Source organism: Mastigoproctus giganteus, chromosome 7, assembly GCF_048544385.1.
Source record: "Mastigoproctus giganteus isolate SK-2022 chromosome 7, ASM4854438v1, whole genome shotgun sequence".
Taxonomy (NCBI): Eukaryota; Metazoa; Arthropoda; class Arachnida; order Uropygi; family Thelyphonidae; genus Mastigoproctus; species Mastigoproctus giganteus.
Genome location: NC_143581.1, coordinates 200405287 through 200426486, shown reverse-complemented (window position 1 = coordinate 200426486; position 21200 = coordinate 200405287). Strand labels below are relative to the sequence as shown.

The 21200-nt window shown below is 36.1% G+C and overlaps 2 protein-coding genes across 2 annotated transcripts in view; both read right to left on the bottom strand.

The window, feature by feature from the left end:
- LOC150083555 (protein transport protein Sec24C-like) overlaps nt 1-15294 on the bottom strand; it is a 49160-nt gene extending 33866 nt beyond the window's left edge. Inside the window, exons 1-3 of the mRNA XM_090378521.1 lie at nt 15022-15294; nt 14215-14403; nt 11474-11577 (exon numbers count right to left, since the gene is read on the bottom strand). Of these exons, the coding sequence (XP_090234647.1) occupies nt 11474-11577; nt 14215-14395 (285 nt within the window). The 5' untranslated portion in view covers nt 14396-14403; nt 15022-15294. The remainder of the gene's footprint in view (nt 1-11473; nt 11578-14214; nt 14404-15021) is intronic.
- LOC150083554 (protein transport protein Sec24C-like) overlaps nt 15197-21200 on the bottom strand; it is a 116615-nt gene continuing 110611 nt past the window's right edge. The window contains exons 12-14 of the mRNA XM_090378520.1: nt 17619-17789; nt 15470-15580; nt 15197-15306 (exon numbers count right to left, since the gene is read on the bottom strand). Coding sequence (XP_090234646.1) covers nt 15301-15306; nt 15470-15580; nt 17619-17789 — 288 coding nt within the window. The 3' untranslated portion in view covers nt 15197-15300. The remainder of the gene's footprint in view (nt 15307-15469; nt 15581-17618; nt 17790-21200) is intronic.

Below are 21200 nucleotides of genomic sequence, written 5' to 3'. Positions count from 1 at the left end.
GTTTGTTTACGGATTTATTAAGTGCATCGGCAACTATGGCCATAATACGCCAATTATGGAGAGGTTTTACCTAATTTTATTAAAACAAAAAAGAAAAAAAGTCACATCAATCTCCATAGTTAGAAGAACAAATCTTTTGTGAATGTATTTTACATACCAAAACAAATTTTGCTAAGAAATTAGGAAACTAAAGCTTTTTGCTGTATTTATGATCTAACATATTACCATGGTGTATATCACATTTCTTATCCTGTTTGTGGATAAAAAGTGATATACCAGAGTCCAAAACTTAATTTCATCAGCAACTCCATTACTCAGAATACAGGGAAAAAAAGAAAAAAAAAAATCTGAATATAAGCAACCAGAAAAAAAAATTATATAAATATCCTTTCAAATATGAGATATGGAAATGATTTGCAACCAGTGTTCTTTATATGTAAACTTCTTTTGAAGTGAAAATTGTAAAAATGTATATCAGATGGGCTTTAATCAATGAAATATCATTTATTTCTCTGGGATGGAGGTCTTATGGGATGGTTTAATCTGCTTCCCTTCTCTTTGTTTCCAACAAGAATGGAAGTAGACTAAACTCAAACAGAAATGGCTGAACCAAATGAAGTCTGGTAAGAAGATTATGGAGACAGCGTGGAATATAAAGTAGAATGTCACAATATCTGCTGTTTAACATCTTTTATTCAGATTAAGTTTAGTAAAAACTGTTGTAGCTGGAGCTCCAAGTGCCCAACACCACTACATATACATAGATTGGTGTCAAAAAAGAGAAGCTAACTCCAATTTTTCTAGTGTACTGCTGCATCCTGCATTTTCTGTCACATCAAACTCACTTTAGTATGAACTAAGAGTGAGGTTGTAACAGAAAATATACTGAAAGGCATTTCAAAACATATCTCTTATATTTTGAAGTGGTCCAAGTGGGATTCAGAAAAAAGTGAACACATGAGGAATAATGATTTGAGGATAACCGTCAGGAAAGGGGAAGAGAAATATAGCCAAGTGGGTAGCACACGCTCTTTGAGGGGACCATGGTTCAAGTCCGTGTGACTAATAAATAAAATTAATGATTATATCATGATTTATTGAAAACTCATTTCAATTAGTGTTAATGCCAGAGTACAAACAAGAAACTGTTGAAGCTAAATGTAAATAAGGCACCTGGGGCAGATGGGATTTATCCAATTGGCAGGAAAAGAGGCCAACAAACCTTTAGCCATTAGTACAGGCAATGATACAAGAAAGCAAGCTTATACAGCATCAGGCAAAAAAAAAAAAAAAAAAAAAAAAAACGCTCCCATTTCACCCCTCCGTTCGTTTTAAATACCTGTCCAGCTGAGCCTTAAATTTATTTAGGCTATCAACTTCCACAACAAGGGATGGAAGTCTGTTCCACCAACCAAGTACCTGCTGGCTAAAGGCAAATTTGTGCACATCTATCCTACACCTGTCTTTCCTCAATTTGAATTTATGCCCTCTCAGGTGATTATTCTGAGCAAGAGGAAGATTCCCATCAGCATTGAGCATGCTCAAGCCATTCATACAATGAAAGGCTTTATACACCTCTATCAGATCACCTCGCCGGTGCCTAGTCTCCAGACACTGTAATTTGCAAAACTTAAGCCTTTCTTCGTAGGAGCACCCCTTTGTTCCATTCACTAATCTTGTTGCCCTTCTCTGTACTCGTTCCAGCAGCTCTACATCCTTCTTGAAATGAAGCCTCCAGGCCTGTATACAGTACTCTAGGTGTGGCCTGACCATTGCCTTATACAAGGGAATAATCACCTTATCCCTGCTAGAAAAATTCCCGTATATCATTGACAAAACACCATGAGCTACTCTTGCAGCCCATCTGCACTGCTAAGAAAACTTCATATCTGCCTGCACAATTACCCCAAGGTCCTTTTCATTCTCTACCACTTTGAAGTGCAGTACCACAGGGTTGATACGTTGCTCTGGGGTTACTGTTTCCCATATGTAGTACTTTACATTTGGGAAACAGTAACCCCAGAGTTATAGAAGTAATGAAAGATCATCTAGACATGAATGCAGTTATATGGCAATCATAGCATGAATCTGTTAAGAGACAAAATTGTCCCTTAACAAATCTGATTGGATACTATGATCAGTAACAAAGGTACTGGATGCAAAAAATAATTCTGACATCATATACTTAGATTTCAGAAAAGTTTTTGATACTGTTGTACATACTGGAGCAGCGTGGCATTAGGGACTAACTACAACTATAGACAAAGGAATGGTTGAGTGGGAGAAGATAGAGTAGTTATCAATGGGCACTGTTCTTGGACTAAAGTTAGTGGATTCTCTCACTGTTCAGTTTTTTTTTTTTTTTAGGAGCAATAACAACTAAGGCCATATTGCTCCGGGATATGCGGTGGTCATTACCTGACCTTTCCGCATCCTCCGTATTTGGTGGTGACGGGTTCGAACCCCGGTCTAATCAAGAGCGTGTGCTATGCACTGCTGCTCCTTCCCACCTGGCTACGGAGTCGCCCACGGTTCAGTGCCGAGTCCACTGTTGTTTTCAATATTTATTAATGATACTGAAGGCATATCAATCTTAAAAGTCTAAGTGACTTTTAAGATTGATATGCCTTCAGTAATACAAAGATTGGCAGGGTAGTTAATGACAGTAATCAGGGTATACTATAGCAACAAGATATAGAAAAAATTAGGCAGTGGACTGAGAAGCAGCAATTGAAGTTTAACTTTGACAAATTTAAGGTGTGCTGCATATGGGTAGCAGTAATACAAGAATAACAGTTTTGTACCAACTTTTTGGTAAAACACTGAGGGTAGTAGCAGAGAATAAAAAAGACCTGAAAGTAATTATGCAGTCAGACATGAAGTTTTGTGAGCAGTGCAAACAGGCTGCAAGGACAGTTCATGGGGTTTTGTCAATGGGAATTTTGTCAGTAAGGATAAGGAGATGATTATCCTATACAAGGCAATTGTTAGGTCACATCTTAACTACTGCATACAGGTCTGGAAGACTGGAATTTAAAAAAGGCTGTTGATCTGCTGAAACAGGTGCAGAGATGGGTAATAAGATTAGGTGAGGGGGAACAAAAGGGAACCCTTATGAAGAAAGACTAGTTCTGCATATTGTAGTATCTGGAGACTAGGCATCTGCAAGGAGATCTGACTGAGGCTTTGAATGGATTGAGTAAGCTTAATGCCGATGACATCCTTCATCTTGCTCATACAACACACACAAGATAGCATAAATTTAAAGTGAGGAAGGATGGTTGCAGGATAGATTTGTGAAAATTTGCTTTCAGCCAGCAGATAGTTGATTGTTGGAGCAAAACTTCCATCTGGTGTTGCTGAAGTGGGTAGGTTGAATAAATTTAAGGAAGAACTAGATAAATTATTAGTCAGATGGGTGATTGGGAAAGATTTTTTTTTTTATTTTGGCTGATGTTTAATTTACCACTACTAATACGCCACTTATGTCCAATCCACTACTTTTAACAATGGTGGTTGAGCTATGCATATCTGGTAAAGTAATTTATGCATGAACTGCATATGAGCACATATGATCAATGGAATATCTTCAAAGAGATTGGGGAGTACTTTGTTGTGTGGAAGAAGTGTTAGCCATTCAGGATCACTGTAAGATAGGAGCAAATGATCACACAGATCGCTCTACAGCATCAATGGAGAATTGCTGCTGGTGCCTTAGAGTGCATATTGTGTGGTGTGGGTCTTTTATATATATATAGGCTATGCAGGTTATTTATTATTATTTTTTAATTTATTTATTAAACTGGGTAGTTCCAGCCAGCCTTTTGGCAATCTCTGCAACTTATTTACACTGTACAGAAGATACATTACCCCTGGCTCGTTGAGCCAGACTACAGATCTACTATCTCGCATTCCAAATGAACTTTTAAGTTCTTTTTCTGTGATGGCAATAAGTCTAATTCAAATGCTTTATTACCAAATGCTGAATATGTCAAATGTAAATTGTGCTATCCAAGCCAATAAAAATATAATAGTCATTATCAATAAAAATAGCAAAATTCAGTCCACCTTCCATCCTAGATTTTAACAGTGCACATGCGCAAATGGTCTCAGAGGATACACAAAGAATGGAATCCAGTCACAAGCATCTGGCAGGCAGGCCTGCATAATGGTCTCCTCCTCCACTGGAGCTCCCATAATTCTCCTAAATAGGCCCACAAGAAGAAGCTCCTTGAAGCTGGAATTCACAATTGATTACCCAACCGTGAACTGAAATGTGAAGTGAAGTCTTGTGCCACATGAATTGTGTAGAAACTTCTTCCTCTGTTTGGGCACTGAGCAACCCATTGTCATGCTGGCATCATGTGGTTGCCAAGGGAAACTACCTACTATATTCAAAACGTACCTCCTTAAATGTACAATTATCCATTTCGATTAGGAAATCCATGTCAATTACAATTATTCAGTGTAGTTGTGGCATTATGTAGCAACCATTCTTCTAGTCTTCCAAATACCATTGTAGCACCAGAAACTGCTGCTGTTCAGCAAGATGGGACCACCAGCCTAGAACCTTCAATCCCTGTAATGGCAGTGCAAGGAACTGCCAACAATTTTACAAAGTAGTGAGCATTAGAGTTCTACAGTCGAAACACTGTTTGCTGTTACAAATGAAACAGCATTATGAGGTGGCGAAGAAGCAGAATCAATTGCTAGATTGTTGTTCACAAAACACTGTGTTCAGTTTTATCCATATTAAAAATCCTTTGTGAAATTATTCTGGAAGTAGTAGCACCATGAGCTACATAGGCTAAGATCAGCAGCAGTATAGACTAATGGCAGCATCAGGAACTACCATCAGTAATAAATTATGCACCCACAGTGGTATTAGGAGCTGCTGCACAAATGCTAAATCTTCTACCACAATACTAAAGAGCACCAACCATGAGCTGTAGTTATACTGGACAATTTTTGGACCTTAGCTGTACATGTCTTTAATAAACCTGAATTGTACATTTCCTCCATAATTTGCCACAGAATAGTCTGAAATCCAATCAGTCACATGTGATGCTCCTTGAGTGGTAGTAATACTAGTCTTCTCTGAAAGACCTGTATAGCAAACGGCTGAAATGCATGCAAACTGTCTTGATTTTATTAGAATTTCCTCACAACTATCCTCCAATCTGCACAAACATATCAATTGATGCACTAGCTCATTTCTCAAGTTGTTGTTATGGGGATGGGATTTGATGGTGCATAAGCTGCTATGGCTATAATGCTTGTTGTTTGTTTGTTTGTTATTTGGTTTTTAGGAGCATTAGCAACTAAGGCCACATTGCTCCAGGATATGCGGTGGTCATTCCCTGACCTTTCCGCATTCTCCATATTTGGTGGTGACGGGCTCGAATCCCGGTCTAATCAAGAAGCGTGTGCTACGCACTGCTGCTCCTGCCCACCTGGCTACAGAGGCGCCGGCTATAATGCACCTATTCCTTTATAATATAAGGTTGTTATTTGGTTTTTTAGGAGCATTAGCAACTAAGGCCACATTGCTCCAGGATATGCGGTGGTCATTCCCTGACCTTTCCGCATCCTCCGTATTTGGTGGTGATGGGTTCGAACCCCGGTCTAATCAAGAAGCGTGTGCTACGCACTGCTGCTCCTTCCTACCTGGCTACGGAGGCGCCTTATAATATAAGGAAATGAGAAATTTTTGTAAAATCAGAAATGATTAAAAAATCCAGTTTTCTTGATGTAGTTGAAAAATTCAGAAATATTTGCCTTGTCACCAATGAGATTCTTTAAAGTTATTGCTTTATCAAGATTTACCAGTGATAGCAGGGTTGAAGTTCTGTCTTGTCTATAGTAGGGGCAGTCAATGAGAATTTGTTTAACAGTCATATTTTTATAACAATGTGGACACTGTGGTGGATCATCTCCTGTGAATAAATAAAGATGGGTCAGATGAGTATGACCTATTCTTGCCCTTGAAAGGACTACTTCTTCTCGTCTTGATGTACTGACACTGGAGCGCCAAATTTTCGGATCCTGTTTAAACCGCAAGAGTTTATTATTAGTTTGAGGGTGCCAGATTGTTGTCCATTCTGATAGGCATGCAGCATGAATGATTTGTGCACAGTCTGATGCTGGAACAGGGATATTGGTTAAATCTAAGATGGTTGGATTTTTTGCAGCTTTGTTGGCAAGTTCATTGCTCAAAATACCAGAATGTGCTGGATTCCAACAGAAGGTGACTATTTGGTGTCGTTTTTCAATCTGTAGTAACAAGTTTCTAATTTCATCAAGAACAGAGTGAACATTTATCTGAAGGATTACATAATGTTAAGATTGAGCTAAGGGAATGTGTAAATAACAGATTTTAAAGAACAGTCAGAACAGAGCTTTTCTAAAGCTAATTTAATTGCATATAATTTGGCTGATAAGATACTGAATTCAGAAGGAAGGGATGCTGAAATAGTGGTATTTGGAAACACTGCGGCTGCTCCAACATTTGAATTAGATTTAGAGCCATCTGTGTATATTGGAGAAAAACCAATATATCTTTGATTGTGAACAGCATGAAGTTGTCATTTGAAGCTTGCAAAATATTCTTTCCCCATTGACAGAGGTAAGTGTCACAGGTCAGTATAGGAGGGGAAACCCATGGTGGTTGAGTACAAGTTGCTACTTCTTGTGCGGAATGGATAGAAGCATTCCAAACCTGCATCAGTTCAAGAAGGTGAAGACTAGCTGGTTTTACAATGCTAGGTTTATTTTTGTAGAGGTTTTCTAATGGTGGATTGAAAAGGTATGACTGAATGGGATGCAAGGTACAACTTTGTATCTTGACAGCATACTTCAGCAATAGTGATTTCCTACATAAAGATAGTGGGGGCTCATGAGTATCAATGTAAAGGCTATCTGCTGGTGATGTTCTGAATGCAAATGCAATCCTCAATTCACTGTGTTGAACTGGATCAATCCAGTGTAATGCACTCATTCTGGCAGAATCATAGATGGGAGCTCATAATCAAGACTGGATCTGATTACTGCCATGTATAAATTAAGTAGGGAGGTATGATCTGCACCCCATGTCAAGGCAGATAGTGCTCTAAGTATGTTTATCTTTTTTAGACAGGCAGTACACACTTTTTAATATGTTCTAAGAAATTTAGCTTGTTGTCCATAACTAATTCTGGAAATCGGATGTTATTAGTGACTGGGATGGAGATATTTGAGATTTGAAGTTCGGGATCCGGATGAAACTTTCACTGTCTACAAAAATGGATAGCAACTGTTTTCTGCTGCGAAAGTCAATAGCTGTTGATGCTGGCCCATTGCTGTATTTTATTTAGTGATATCTGCAGCTGTCGTTCAATAGATCTCATGTTTTGGGAATGACAGGAGATGGAAAGGTCATCTGCATAAAGGTAAGTCTCTACAGTATTTGGAAGTTGTTTAGTGATAGAATCTATTCTAAGAGCAAAAAGAGTGACACTCAGTACTGATCCCTGTGGAACACCTTCTTCCCGAATGAAGGTTGCAGAAAGGGCATGTTGATATCGAACTTTAAACAATCTAGTATGTAGAAAATTCTTCACAAATATAGGAAGGTTGCTTCGCAGACCAAGGGAGTAAAGATCTCTAAGTATACCATGCTGCCAGTTGGTGTCAAAAGCCTTTTCTATATCTATTGAAACCATTACTAGACGTTCGTGTTTAACAAAGGCATTACAAATGGCAAATTCAGCCTTAACTATAAGATCCAAGCATGACCTGTTTTGACAAAAGCCATATTGACTATGGCTCATTAACTGTTTGGACTCAATGATCCAGACGAGTCTACTGTAGACAATTTTTTCTAGGATTTTTCTGAGGCAGCTTGAGAGGGATATTGGTTTATGGCTATGGGGATTGGCCGGATCTTTTCCAAGCTTTAGGAATGCCAAAACAGTATAATGATGCCAAGAAGTTGGATAAACATTTTCTAGAAAAATTCGGTTATAAAAGACAAGGAGGAGGTGCAAAGCTTTTTCATCAAGATGTTGTAGCATGACATAATAGATCCCACCTGGCCCAGCAGCACCATTGTGAGCTGTTCCAATGGCATGCAAAAGTTCAGAGTATTGCAGAGGTTTGTTATATTAGCATTAGTAGAGGCATACAATGCAAGAAAGCAAGTTTATGCAGCATTAGCATAAAAAAAAAACAAAAAAAAAAACTCCCATTTCACCTCTCCACACATCTATCCTACAGCTGTCTTTCCTCAATTTGAAACTGTGCCCTCTCAGGTTCTTAATTCATCAGCATTCAGCTTGCTCAACCCATTCAAGGCCTTATACACCTCAATCAGATCACCTTGCAGGTGCCTACTCTCCAGGCACTGCAATTTGCAGAACTTAAGCCTTTCTTGGTAAGAGCACCCCTTTTTTCCCCTCACCAATCTCGTTGCCCTTCTTTGTATTCGTTCTAACAACTCTACATATATCCTTCCTAAAATGAGGCCTCAAGACATGTACACAGTACTCTAGGTGTGGCCTGACCATTGCCTTGTATATGGCAGAAGGAGGGCAGTTTGAAAGTTAATAGAACGTTGTTCTGCAGTGTTTTTAATTCTTTGGAATGATGGAATATAAGCTGAATGCGCTGAGACTTCGGCAAAAGTGTTGCCCAAAGCATTTGCAATATCCAAAGGACTAGATAGATCTCCCCCATTGCAGGAAAGAACTGGAGAAGGTACGGTACGTAAACTTACCCGAAAGCTACCTAATTTTTTTCCAAATTATTTTGGTGTCAGTGTTTTTGTTAATGCTTGAAGCAAAACAGGCCCACGATTCTTTCTTGGCTTGCCTCTGTATGAAATGTGCTTTTGCCTTTGACTTCTTATAATTTATCAGATTGGCTGTCATTGGATATTGCTGAAAAAAATTCCAGGCTTTATTTTTTGCTTTTGTGCATTTCACCAATAATTACAATGCTTTTGGCCTGGGGAATTTGATAGTGGTATTGTGTCTTTAGCCACATTTAGGAGAGGAGACAGGATGTATTCTGTCACATCATCAATAGGCTGGAGGCGGATTTTTTCATCATCGAAAGATATTGATGATTGGAATTTTGCCCAGTTTGCTCAGGCAAATTTCCATTTTCTGCAGGGTTGGGCTAGAGGAACCTGTGCTATTAATAGGTTGCATACAATTGGAAATAATATACATAACATCTATGGTCGGGACCAGTACTGGAGAACAAATGGAGAGATCTTTTGCTGAGGTATGTCCAGTTGGGGGCTGAACTTAAGTGTGTGTGTGTGGGCCAGTATTGAGTATGGCGAGGTTTAGTGCCTTTAAAAAGCTTTCGATGAGTCGACCCCATCAATCTAATTTAGGATCGCCCCATAAGGGGTGGTGCCCATTGAAATCCCCCTAACATACAGAGAGGTGGAGGTATCTGTATGAGAAGGTCTTCAAGATCTTTTTAACAGTAAGTATGGTTTGGCTGTAGGTAGATTGAGACTAGTGTTATTGCAATATGGAGAGTTATACGCACAGCAACAGCTTCTATTTCAGTTTGAAGTGGAATATGCTTAGTTGGGATCTTTGAATTTATCAGGATTACTATGCCACCATGGGCAGCATTTGCTGTATTACGATCTCTTCAATAAAGGCAACAGTTCTTTATCGAAGGATAAATTTGCACGGTTAGGTAAGTTTCCTGAAGACAAAGGGCAACTAGAAAAAAATCAATTAATTAGATCTTGGATATCGTCTGTATTGCAACGAAAGCCTCTGCAGTTCCATTATAAAATACAAGGCATTATTTGTGTTTAGTTGATGGAGCTGATTCTGACTGCTTTTTGAAGGTGACTGGTTTATGACGTTCCAATTTTTGTCATTTTTAAAGAAAACTGGCTGACCAGAGTCCATTTCTTCTTCGGCATGGATTTTTAAAATAGGATCTTCCTGTATAGATGTGCCATCTGTGTCCATGGTTGTGTCCTGAATATTTTTCATAGCATTTGAGTTTGTAATATGGGATGTGGTAGCAATCACTGGAGGAGGAGATGCCGTTGGTATTGTCAGAGGAGTATTATTTGCTTGGTCTGAGGTCTTGGATTGTTGCCAGCGTACACTTGGTTGTAGCTCAGAGAGAACATTTCAAGCCCAATCAGAAATTGATTTATTAGTAGGAACTGTGACATCAGTTTGAACAGAGACTTCTTGATATTTTTTACAGCATTTGCATAGGTAATATTTTGGTTTATAGTTGGTGCAACTAGTTTTCTTGCTTCTTGGTAACTAACTTTGTTCTCAACCTGGTATTTTACTATTTTTTTATTGGTTTTCCACTTTTCACGTCTTGGAATATGCAGGATGGTCATCTTTGCAATTTGGACAGGTCATTTTTGTAGCTGTACAGTCATTTTGTATGTGGTCTGAGGATCCACAGTTGGGGCAGCCAGGAATTCCTCTACATACAGTTTGAGGATGGCCATACTTTTGGCATTTATTACATCTTAAAGGGCTTGGAATATAGTGGTGAAGGTAACAAAATAAATAACCTGCTTTTACAGTGGAGGATAAGTTTGGCATACTGAAGGTAAGAATAATATTTCTGGTAGGTGCCAGTTGATCATCATCTTTTTTTAATGATTATTCTTTTTGATTCAATTACATTCTGTCCCTGCAGTTCTTGGGTTATTTCTTCCTTTGTGACATTTAATAAATCCCAACTAGATATGACACCTTAGATGAATTTAGGGTTGCACGAGAAGATATTTTTACAGGAATGCCAGCAAAGTTCATTAGTTGTAAAAGCTTTTCAAAATGTCTTTGTTTCGTGGTTTCTATTGGTAGGTCTCCTGATTGCAGTCTCTTCACGGTCTTGGGAGATCCTGCAATACCCTCCAGATGTTTATGCATGACAAAGGGAGACAATTTACTCATAGGCTGACTACTTAAAGAGTGGAAGAGTAAGAACGATGGGCAGGGGTGCTCCATCAAATCAGTCTTCTGCCTTTTTGGGTTGTCATTTTCCATGTCTACATGGTCTGTATTTGCCATGTTTGCTCCTTTTAGCCCTCGGCAAGAGGACTTATCTGCCAAGGTTTCCAGCCCCACCACAGGGAGGCAGGAGCAGTGCTGCTAGGAGGCTAAGTGGTTAAAGTGTTAGTTGGTTAGTGAACTAGAAATATATGGATAAATAAAGAAAGGTGGGTTTCCTTTCTGTGTTCTAACTTGTGGCTCTTCAAGTACAGAACGGTTTTAAAAATAAGATTGCTAAAAGAAAAGTAGGAATTTAGAAATAACTTTAGTCACTTTTGAAGAGCACGCTATAGATTGCAGAAATATCACTTGACCTCAAATTCGCTTGGCACCCCTGGCCACTCTCTCAAGTTGTCTTACTCAATGCATACATAAAAAACATGAATGAATGAAGTTAATGAATGAAATTGCTAGCACTAAAGAGAATTTATACCAACCAGTGGTATCAGTTTTGGGTAGAAATAGCAGCTTGTACTTTCTATACCCATGTTGTTGACCACTATCATGTTAAAGCTTCTATCATCTGTAGCTACATCTGGCCCTGAAAAGACATGTTAGAATTCTGCATGTTATCAGTGTAAAATATTCTCCAGTATCTTAATTATTAGTTAATTACTATTCAAGATTATATACCTATCCTATAGCAATAATGTCTAGGTAGTTTAAAAATGATTAAGAGGAAATGAAATTTAAGTTTTGAGTAATAATGCAACTAAACATAAATCCAGATATTTTCAAATGCTAAAGAGTTCATTAGATTATTTCATACTTTTTGTAGAGAAAGACCCTTACAGTTAGGAATTATAGTGAATAAGATGGTTCACTTCTATGTAATAATTATTGCAACTGTAGAAAAACTAAACATGACGTTTTTTGTAAATTTATCCCATTACACATATGCTGAAGAAGGGTTAAATTTCCTCAAAAAAGCATTGTTCATTGTTCAGTTTAAAACTATATCATTTTTCTATAGTTTTTTGGTGATGAACCTAAACTATCAGTCATATTTGATTATTTCACAACTGCTAAACTTCAAGAAATATGACTACATAAATACTTTCTGCTTATGAAAATATTATTTCTCTATGTGAGAATGCGGTTCAACTGCATTCTTACAGAGAGAAATAATGAAACTTTCTTCCAAATTCCCTTCCAAGGTCAAGTGATGGCACAGAGAAATGATGTTATATCACTATAAAATGCAATAAACTATATCTGAGAATTTTGCTTCTTTCATATTTTGTAATTACCCTCATTTGTTCAATTAAGTTGTACTGGCTACAGAATATATTTACATTCTGGGACCTTTTTCATTATAAAAAAAATGTTTTGCAAAAATAAAGTATTAGCATGTGCAAACAAGCCAAAAATAATTAAATTAATACTTTTACAGAAACATTTATATTAAAAGATAAATCCAACATAAATGAGCATTAATTAAGTAAAATTAAGTAAGACGGTTTAGTTAAAATCCAACATACTAAGTGAGCTAAAGTAAAAATATGTAAGATAGTTTAGTTAAAAGAAGGGCAGTACTTGGCCTTCTCCTGCAGTAAAGTATAAGAGAAAGAAAGGGAGAAAATGTAAATATCTTTAAATATAGATTTATATTCACAAACTTAGAGCTGCTGGAAAAGCCAGATAAGTAAACAACTATTAAAATATAACTTTGCATGCACACTCACTAAATTTTTTTTTTTTTTTTTTTGTCTGATGATGTATAAGCTTGCTTTCATGCATCATATGCCTCAACTAATGCTAATATAAATTTCAAATTTTCCCTGCCATGGAATATTGTTCTCACGTTTAGGATAGTGCCTCTCTCTCATGCTTTTAGATTCCAATCAAAAGAGTGCAGTTAGGTTAATCACCCATTAATGACCCATGTCTTGCAAAGTCTCTTAACCCTGTTTCATTGATGTTCACTTTCTGCTGCATGCCTTTTCTATAGATTCTTCCATGAGCACCATTCTTCTGAATTGGCTTTTATAATTCCCCCCCCCCCTCTTCCAAACCAATCCGAACACATGTTACAGCCAGTCAACATCCATTTACTATCCAACTTGAAACTTACAGAACCAAGTTTTCTTCTTCCTCATTTATCCCTTCAACTCAGCTTTCTTGAACAATTTTCCTTTGCATATATTTAGTAAATGTCCAAACATCTCAGGGAAATTTTCAAAGTTCAAAAGCTAAACAACTTGTACCGATGACACCTAACATTCATTATCAAGCAAAACTGATGGAAATAGGAAACAAATGGGTGTTGATGTTTATTTCCTAACGAGGTGAGAATCTCATTTGGATTATGCCAAATCATTTCGATGTAAGCTATCAACAATGTGAATGATTGCCACCAAGTTTGAATTTCAACTTCTTACAGACAAACAAAATTGTTAGGACCTTCAGGACTTCTGTGAGACAGAGATTCCTTTATCATCAACAGGTGAGAAAACATGGGTGTATGAGTCTGGGAAAAAAAAAATCCTTTACAATGAAAAGATTCAAGTTCACTTGACACAAAATAATACTACCATCGTAGTTAGTACGAAATTCATTTACTGGATGGCCAAACAAGTACATTTAATATGAAAGCGTAGGGTGATTGTTTTTCAACACTGATGTGACTGTGTGACTTTTCTTTTCCCAAAACTGAAGCTTGTACTGAAGGAAAACAACTGCAGATTATCCTTGCAATTCAAAATGCAGATTTTCAGATGCTTTCAACAATTGTAGAATTACTATACTCTATACAAGTTTTGGTTTAAAATCCACAGCTTTTTATTAAGATGCTTTTTAAACCAGGAAGTTGAAATTCTGATTTAAAAAAAATAAAAATTATGCCACTAAGTACTTTTATGTTTAACAATTTTTATTTTGAAAGCATCACCACAGTTACTTCCTAACTAACTGCTGTTACTTTGAAACAAGGCCAGGCTATTCATCTTGTGGCAGTTATATTTTCATGACATACTACAACTAGGGTATCAAACACAATTAAAGAACTTTAAATAAGTGTTACAAAACTTGGCATGGTAATATAAATATCAGTCATAATAATCATTATGTCAGATATGCAAATAACCATGTCTTATAAATTTCACTTGACCTCAGTTTTAGTTCATATAGTAAAAACTTGAAATTTTTCCACATCTAACTATATCAAGAAGTGCTCTACCTCCTCCAATAGCATCACTCCTAAGAATACAATTGGTGAACAGTGGGAGTAACTTCAAGCTATTAGGCAAATTGAGATGACCAGATGAAGAATGAACACTTTTAGAACAATGAGACAAAATCTTGAAACATCTAAAAACTAAAGAACTCTTTACTTTTTCTGGACTTTCTGCTAACACCATCTTGAGAGCTGAAAAAAAAATACAATATTAAAATATAAAAAAAATTATTTAAAAAAAAGTAATTATTAAATAATTAAATGGGGAGTGCAGAAAGATCTGAAATGGCATGGCACTGGGAAAGTGCATACAACTTCGAGCAGTAAGATTAATAAAACTTCACACTTTTCCTTATTTATTTCAATAATGTTTATAAGAAAGCAAAATAAAGTTCAAATCTTTATAGGAATGTGCTTTATCTTCTAACGAAATGTCAAAATTCTGCAGGTTGTCTACTATTCATGGAATGATGAATAGTCTTTATTGTACTTATAGCATGATAATGAAATTACTAATTACTATTAGCATACTGATAATGTATTATTAATATTCAGTTATTATTCATATTAATAACAGTGAAAGGATTACTGAAGTGTCTGAGGAACCAGGAGGAGATACCTACATCTAAGTTAAGGCTTGTGAGGAACAGACTGGGATTAGTTTCAAACCCAATGTCCACTTCTAAACTTGCAGTGAAGCAAGAAACTACTGAGCCGCATGTATTAATTTTCTTTGAGAAGTAAATCTTTGGATATGAACGCTTAAGGACAACTACACTATACAAATACAAGAGAACAAATTTTACTTACTAGTTTTAGAAATATAATTAACAACTGCACTGATATCACATTTTTCATACACCTCAGAGATTGTAGTTGCTGTGGCAAGAGTTAAATTATGAACACGAAGCTTGCGCTGTCCACTGTTTGCTGTATACAATAATGCAGCCTGAATAAAAACTTTCTGATTTCCTTCCAGGTTTTCATCATAACTAATTTCACAAGCAACAGTTGTGTAAGGATCAACAGAAGCAAATTCAATATCGGTTGTGTTGAATATAGAAAAGTTCCCATAGTAAGCAGTGGGACTCACCCCTAATAATAAAAAATAATAATAATAACTGAAATAAACGTTTATACTTTCAAAAATACATTTCATGAATGAAGTTTAGCAAAATTTGTTTTTATAGCTAAGTAATCTTTATTTAGACTGAAAAAATGAAATAAAGAACACCGAATCAAAAATACAGTACATTACATGATGAAATAGACCTGTGCTTGTTCTTATCCTAAGTACAGCATCAAATCCACTGGATTTTTGAACACTTTGTTTTAAATCTTTCAGAAAGTTTTCTTGGCCAATATCTTCCTATAAAAGAAAATACTTCTATAGATAAGAGACTAACAGATTTTCTGCAATAAATTATGCAGTGCTAATTTATTCTCACTCATTTAATATAATTATAAACTGAAATGGGTATGCTATTTCTGGACTTAATTTACTATGTACAATTCCATTTTAGTATTTTAACTGAATTGTAAAATTTTTATCAACTAGCAATGTTTTAAACAGATTCGTATACCCTGTAGGAATTGATCATTACATTTCTTCAAGAAAGAAGAAATGTATTTTCCAGAAATGGAAGATAAATAAATGGAATGAATGATACATGATGACCATATTCCATGGTAGGGAGTTGTATATGGATGGTACATTTAACTATGTCCTAAGAATATCATATTACTTTATAAAAGCAAGCAGTCAGTTTATAAGCTAACATAAATACAACCATGTTAAGAAAGATGGTCTTGTGGTCACATAAAACTGTGTTACTTAACATAGCTGTACATGCATCGAGGATTCACTCTTACTCTACCTGAAACCCTACATATATGTGCAGGCAATTGATCAATCCATTTAATTGCATCACTTAACTTCTCTTCAACATAGTTTACAATATGTACAGAAACTTACACAATAGTTATAGTATAATAAAAAACCTGATCAAATACTATCGTGACAGTAATACTTGTGCCTTGTTTTTGTAATTTGTTCGCAATCTTTGTAAGCTGCATTTATTTAAGGTATTTCTTCTTTCAGTTATGTCACTGTGACTGATTTAAACTTTCCCTGCTATAAACACATTCCTACTATAGGGCGCCTCCGTAGCCAGGTGGGCAGGAGCAGCAGTGCGTAGCACACGCTTCTTGATTAGACCGGGTTCAAGCCCGTGACCACCAAATACGGAGGATGCAGAAAGGTCAGGGAATGACCACTACATATCCCTGGAGCAATATGGCCTTAGTTGCTAATGCTCCTAAAAACCAAATAACAACAACAATTACTACTATACAACAAATAGAACTGTACATAGGATTATAAAACTCAGTTATATTTGGTAGAAAATCTCACTTTTAGTAGCATAACTTATAAGTAATTTCATAACAGGGGAACATATGTTCAGCTCTTATCTATTAAATCTGAGTTATCAATAGTAAAAACCTGGAGTTATCATTTTAAAATATATTAGTATCAATCCTGCAGAGGTATTGCATGGCCTGGGAGCCCTGCAGAAAAATATTCATTGCTCATGAGTCACTGATTTGGAATTAGTGATTGTAATTCATACCTTCTTAATAAAGTGGCTTTAGTCTTGAATGTGTTGCTTTTTTTTGTCCATTTACATTGTTATTCCCTTTCATAAAGTGATGGGGCCTGAGGCTAAGTAATATTGTTTACATTACTCCACTGTGTCCAGCTACACATTACTCCACTATCCACAAATTTCTCAAAGAACTCATCTGTGTAGGTGTTATTGGAAAAAATAAGAGGAATTCCAGCAGAGTTTGCGAATACAAACAGTAAATCAGCTAACTCCAGTGTATTTGCATTCCAGGAAGGTATCACAATAGTATCTTATGTTACCAAAAAAAAAAAAATGGCAGACCATTATTCTGATAGCTAGTGTATGGCAGTGAAACTGATGCTTCAATAAGATGGGATAAAAGCCCGAGATAGTCATATTTTACAATTCTATGAAAGAGGAGAGGATTTCTCCCCCCCCCTTTCTCCTTAATCAGTATTTGGAAGGCCAAATATTAATTAAAAAAAAAAAGAGAGAATAATGAAGAAAATGCAAACTTTGCAGAAAGGTAGAAAAGTAGTGCATTGCCAATTAAAGAAGGATAGTCAAGCCTGTTGGGAGAATAAAAGTCATCTAATTAAATATCCTTGGCATTAGGAGTGATTAGTATAAAGGTGGAAGTTAGACATTTGAAAGTGTATGAGTGTACACAGGTATGAATATTCTGCTTAAACTATTTAAAAGTTAAATCAACTTAGCATTTGCAGATTATAATAGCAATCCGATAAGGTAAAAAGAGCAAAACTACTTTACCTTACATACCTTAAAATAAGTATATTTATAAAGATTTCCTCCAGTAAGCTGGCAGATCAATCCTATTGTTGCAATATCGACATAAGATGTAGGAAAGAGAAATAAATCTATACTACAACCAACTACTATGCATTCCTTTGAGAGATTTCTGTAGTACGATGCCTGTGGATTCAGTATGTCCTAACAACAAAAAGAAAGTTATTTAATGATACAAGTAAAAGAATAACAAGAACTGAAATTAGATGTAGCACCACAACATGATACTCCACTAATAACTACTACACACCTGCCAGATTTCTACTTTGCCTACTTTGATCCTAGTTCACCAATTCATTTGGTTTATCATGTCTGTACATGATAAACCAAAATGTGTGTTCTGTGCATTATAGCCTTTAGTTGCTGATGTGCCATTACAATCCTAAACAACCAATCAAAAAGTGTGTATTCCTGGGAAGATCAGCATATTCAAAAGGCTGGTTAACCCAAACTAACTTATGGGATGGTAAGCTCCATCCCCCAAAGGAATTCAACTGACTTTAGCTCTGATTCAAAAGGCATTAACAATTCCACAAGTCATATATAGGATACTACAAGAATTTATGAACTACTGTACTGTCATAGAAGATAATTCATTAATTTGGAATGCCATTCCAAATTAACAATTAACAGTACGTAATCAATGACTTTCAATACAAAACTATAAAAATTATGCACATTATACTGGGATAAACTGTTCGAAGTGCGACGAACATTTCAGGGACTGAACTAATATTATGGGAAATAAAGCTTGCCAGATATTCAGATGGTCTCCTTCAAAGTGGTCTCTTTGATACTGTACACACCAATTCCAATGATTTTGCAACTCCTGAAAGAATTGCTGACAGGCTTCTTTTGGAAATTCTAATAGTTCTTGTGTTGCATTCTGAATAATTCCGCAGTCATTGCAAATCTGTGACCTTTCAAGAGTGCTTTACACTTGACAAACAATAAATAAAATCACAGAGAGTAAAATTACTGGGTATAGCAGATTGGGGACTATAATGATAGTGTACTTTGCAAGAAATTCTTGAATGGAAAGCCCTTGCACTGTGGGCTTTATGTTGTCATAAAGCCCACAGTGCAAGCATCAGTTCCCTGAGGTCCACTTTTCTGACCTTTTTCTCCAAAACAGCATTATGCACTTCCCACAGAACTACTTTGCAGTATTGTTAGTTCACTGTTTGGCCATGCCTGATAACTTCATAATGAATAAAACCCTACAAGGCAAAAAATATAAGCATGATCTTCACATTTGATTTAGCTTTTTTTTTGTCCCCCCCCCATCTTTGAAAAGACATTCTTCCAATGAGAGGACCAAGCCTTTTTTTTTCAGGTTAAAAAGACATATACCCAATTCACCACCAGTAATGACAGAAGAAAATGTATGGGTCAGCAACACACTGACATGCAAGAACTCGTCATTCTCTATAATCACTGGGATGCAAGGTGCAAACTTGGCTGAAATTTGGTGCATTCCCAAATTCTGTGTTCAAATTGATTGACTCTCATAATAAATACCAATTTCACTAGCAACTTCATGGATAGTTAAATATCAATCATTTCTAATCAGATTACAAACACGAGACTAAATCACTGGTTTTTGATGCTGAAGGGTAGGCAGAGCAAGGATCATCTTCGATGGACAAGAAGCCCTCCTTGAACTTGGAAAACCATTGAAAAGTCTTTGAACGACAAAGTCTTCTTATTTTTAACACTATGGGGTTCTGCTCAACTTTTCTCTAATTCAAAACAAAAATCAATGCAAATTTGTACTCAGTAAATTAACACATTTTAAAATGTGATGAAACACATAAAACCTTCAACTCAATGTACAAATTCAGACTGACTGCAGATGAATGAGAAATTCATGTGTCACTATGTCTAGATGAGTTACTGAACATGTGACAGGCTGCAACCCCAGCACTTCAAGGTATAAAGTCAGTCGAACTTTTTGATCATACATCATATATTAAAGTTATGTTTGTATACTCTAAAAAGGAATTTTTTTTTTTTTTTTGTCTAATTACAAAGCACTGGCTATTACACATTAAAAGGTATTTTAATAACTTCACTTTACAAAAATGACTAATAAAAAACTTCACAAACAGAAATGCTGAAAATAAAAAATATTAAATGGTAAACCTTTATTAAAAGAAATTCTACGTAACCATGTAATACATTATCAAAACCTGTAAAACAAGAGATGCATTTCTTCAACTACTGTACTGGAATGTTACGGATAATCTGAATCTCAATTATGTTTTTTTTTGACAAGAATGAAAACCACATGAATGTGGTTTTCATTCTTGTCAAAATGAATTGAGCCTTCTTAACACAGTCCAGTTGGAAATGTTTTTACCTGTGGCGGCAGCAACCTCAAGAGACAGTTGATGACAGGACATCGTAGGGTTCTGCCTTGCTGTTAGAGCCAGATAGCAGTCTGTTCTGGTTGACGTAGCCCTCGTGCAACTTTGACCAGTTCTTCTTATAATGGTTCCTGTCTCCTGAAACTGCTTCCATGGTGCCAAAACAACACTGTATGACACACCCAACATGCCACTTCCACCTGTGACTGCCAGCTTCAAGTTGTCCAATGGCCCGTGATCTCAAAGAATCATCTAAACGACAACTTGCCATCTTGAGTACTGTTGATGAGGCTATTCCACTGAGCAAAGCCAAAACACAGGAATGAAGTGATGTGGTCACAACCTATGTTTTTATAAGCATGAATAATTTGCACAATGCATGGCTCTCTAAGGTGGTAGATGCATTTCTATTGCAGGGGTGGCCAATGAGTTGATTGCGATCTACCAGTCGATCATGGATTTAATTTCGGTCGATCACAACGAATTTTAAATATACATCCCTCGATTTGCACGGTCAGGTATACTACCAAAATTTCACATTGCGCAGTGGGTTTCGCTACCTGCACGTTATTTTATTTTATTTATTATTATTATTTTTTTTTTTAAACGAAGCTTCAAAAATAGGAATGAAGAGCAGATTTTGAAGATTAATTTTTGTTTTTTTGCATGATTGAAGATTTCATTGAAGGAGAAACATATTTCACCATAATAACATAAAATACCACAGAATTCCAGCTGTCAGTATTATTGCAAATGCAATAAGATTGAGTTTACTACCCATTTATAATTAGATTTCACTAACAGAAAAGCCCAATAAACCAGAAAGTGGAAATTGTTTTTATTGTTTTATGGTCGTGACCTCCAGAAATAGCTTTAGAGAAATAAACGTTTAGGTGGTGTGCTTGTCTGTTTATTTTGGAAACAACTTCCCCATTCGGGAATCCTCTTCATCAATTATCCTACGTTAGCTGTTCAGACAGAATATTTTTCCGGTTCGCACAACTTAGTGTTTTAATTGGTAAGCACTGCTTTTGCTGATTTAATAACTAGATAGTACTTTTATGTGAACTTAATACCTTTTGATTTAAAATGAATACTACGAAAGAGTAAAACGTATCATTTTCATCAAGATTGGGAACAAGAATACTTTTTTGTAATGGTGAAAGAACAATGTTGCTGTTTGATT